Genomic DNA, 2,625 nt, shown 5'->3' with positions numbered 1-2,625 from the left:
CGACGAACACCATGAGATCACCGGACGGAGATTAATAGGCGGCGGCTGTGCGCGTGTAATTGTCGTGAAGAAAGCTCATGTGATTCGACAGGGCTAACGGTCCATTGTACGTCCTACCGTCCAGATCGATCGACCGAACGTAAAGCTTGTACGAGATGTACATTCGATTTTCCAAAATCAATATCGCGTTTACGCGATCAAGGGTGCACAGGTCCGGCGGCGTCTTCTGCGAGGGCTCGTTCGTCAGTTTTTCACCGTACAAACGTTGAATGTTAATCATGTCGAATTTGTCGAGCTTAACCGGATACTACTTGTCGGGCGAGTAGGCGAACATCACCGAAGTCGTGCGCTTATTGTGCAGCAATCCGAGAGAGTGACCGATCTCGTGCGTCAGCGTGAAATGCAGGGAGTACTTATCCGAGGGATTTTTACTGACGAAAATATGCCACGGCTCATCCCCGTCGACGTACACCTCGGAGACGAACCCCGCTTCGTCCGTCGGGAGATACGCGTGGGCGAGCACGCCACCGGGACCGTCGAATTTGGCCGAGCAATTTGGGCCGTTTACGTTGATATTCGTGTTACCGTGACGTAGGTTTCGCCAAGATATTATAATGTCAGGATTCGTTTTGGAGCGTTCAAACGTCAATGCCGAATGCTGCGACCACAGGTCGAACGCGGCCCGCGCAGTATTCAACTCGTCCTTGGTGGCTACGTAAAAATCCCACGTCAGGTGAGTCCTCGGCCATTTGGATAGACTCGCTGTCGTTCCATGCTTCAGGATATCTTGGAAACCACATCGCGGTTTACGCATCAATTGCAGCGTTTCGTTGTCGGGCGTTCCATCGCCGGGCAGACCGTAGTATTGCTGAAATTCTTCGATGGCGTTACGAAGAACGTCGTTTCGTCTCTGAGCCGAAAACGCGTCCACATCTTTGGTCAGATATCCGTATTTTTGCAGGTAATCGATCGTAAATGCGTAATTCTCGTCCGTGGGATTGATGCACCTCACGGCGATAAAACACGCGGTTAACGCGATTACGCGCGCGAGCCACATCGTCGAGAGCGAGAGAGAGCGAGAGAAACGGCGGAACTGCGATAACGGCGTCTCGCGATATGAGCGCGATCGCGACGCGCGGTCTATGCGGTGACGCTCGTTGCCGATAGCGCGGACAGGTGGCGGTGGGGTCTCGGGATGGAAAAAAAATGCGTCGATTCCGGCGGATGAGTCCGTTTGATAAAAAACAAATGCAATTTCTCTCTATGCAAATGCTATTTTTAAAATAGTTTTCATTACACAATATCCTGCTTCTTTTATTGGCGATGACGGTGCGTCGCGATATGAACGCGATCGCGACGAGCGGCTTACGCGGGGATGCTCGTTACCGATAGCGCGGACAGGTGGCGGCGGGGGTCTCGGGGTGGAAAAATGCGTCGACGATTTCGGCGGATGAGTCGGTTTGATAAAAAAATGCATTTCTTCCTGTATGCAAAGGTCATTTTTAAAATAGTTTTCATTACACAATATCCTTCTTTGATTGCGCATCCTCGATATATATAAGAACTCGAGGCAAGACTTGGGTGTAGTCCATCCACATTCTTTCGAGCTAGTGACGTGAATTTTTTTAAAAACACGCAATGGAGAAAATTTCCGAATTGAAAGGAGTGTGTGATTTGGTGCAAATCCAGGCAATGTCCGTAGCTAGGGCTACGGACGACTTACACGAGGCGGTGCTGCAGCTACAGCATCGCCTCAGGAATATCGTCGATAGAGCGCCGCCCTGTCTGCAAGTGACGATCCGCGTCGACGAGGACGCACGAATGTTTGACCGCATGTAAGTTTGCAAATGTAAAATTATATTGTTATATCAAAAATAAAAATAACAGTATTTTGCTTCCTCATAGAGAAAGCTTTGTTTTCGTCAAAAAATTTTTTTTTGTTTTTCTGAATGTGTTTAGAATGTTCTAAAACGTCGAAAAATTGCAATTTTAAAAAATGTCTGTATGTATGTATGTGTGTATGTGTGTGTGTATGTGCCAAATTTACCGAAATTTCTATAACTCCAGAACTAATCAACCAAATCTTAACGAATTATATATGAAATAGGGGTAGAAAAAACTGAAGAATATAATAGAATTAAAAAAAATTTGCTAATAATCAAGGGGTTCTTTTTTAAAAAAATTTTGAATTTTTTAAAAAATGTCCATGGTTGCTCTAACTTTTGCAAATATTGAGATATTGGGCTGTTTTTTTTTTAATCGATAGAGTATTATTCAAGAAAAGTTGGTATTGAATTTGGCGATAATCGGTAAAGGGGTTCTTTTTAAAAAAAATTTTGAATTTTTTTAGAAATGTTCGTGGTTGCTCTAACTTCCGCAAATATTGAGATATCGGGCTGTTTTTTTTTTTAATCGATAGAGTATCATTCAAGGAAGGTTGTTATTGAATTTGGCTATGATTGGTAAAGGGGTTCTTTTTTAAAAAAATTTTTGAATTTTTTTAAGGAATGTCCGTGGTTGCTCTAATTTCCGTAAATATTGAGATATCGGGTTGAATTTTTTTTTAATCGATAGAGTATCATTTAAGAAAGGTTGGTATTGAATTTGGCGATAATCCGTAAAGGG

At 43.9% G+C, this 2,625-nt stretch overlaps 1 protein-coding gene across 1 annotated transcript; it reads right to left on the bottom strand.

The window, feature by feature from the left end:
- Positions 1 to 307: 307 nt before the first annotated feature.
- On the bottom strand, positions 308 to 1,057 carry LOC139784256 (stromelysin-1-like). The gene has a single exon (XM_071723418.1). It carries the CDS (start codon positions 1,055 to 1,057, stop codon positions 308 to 310), a length of 750 nt encoding a protein of 249 aa, XP_071579519.1.
- Between the last annotated feature and the right edge of the window lie 1,568 nt (positions 1,058 to 2,625).

Source organism: Temnothorax nylanderi, unplaced genomic scaffold, assembly GCF_030848795.1.
Source record: "Temnothorax nylanderi isolate EJ_2023f unplaced genomic scaffold, tnyl_v1.0 TNYL_tig0602_pilon, whole genome shotgun sequence".
Taxonomy (NCBI): Eukaryota; Metazoa; Arthropoda; class Insecta; order Hymenoptera; family Formicidae; genus Temnothorax; species Temnothorax nylanderi.
This window is presented reverse-complemented; position numbering and strand designations above follow the sequence as displayed.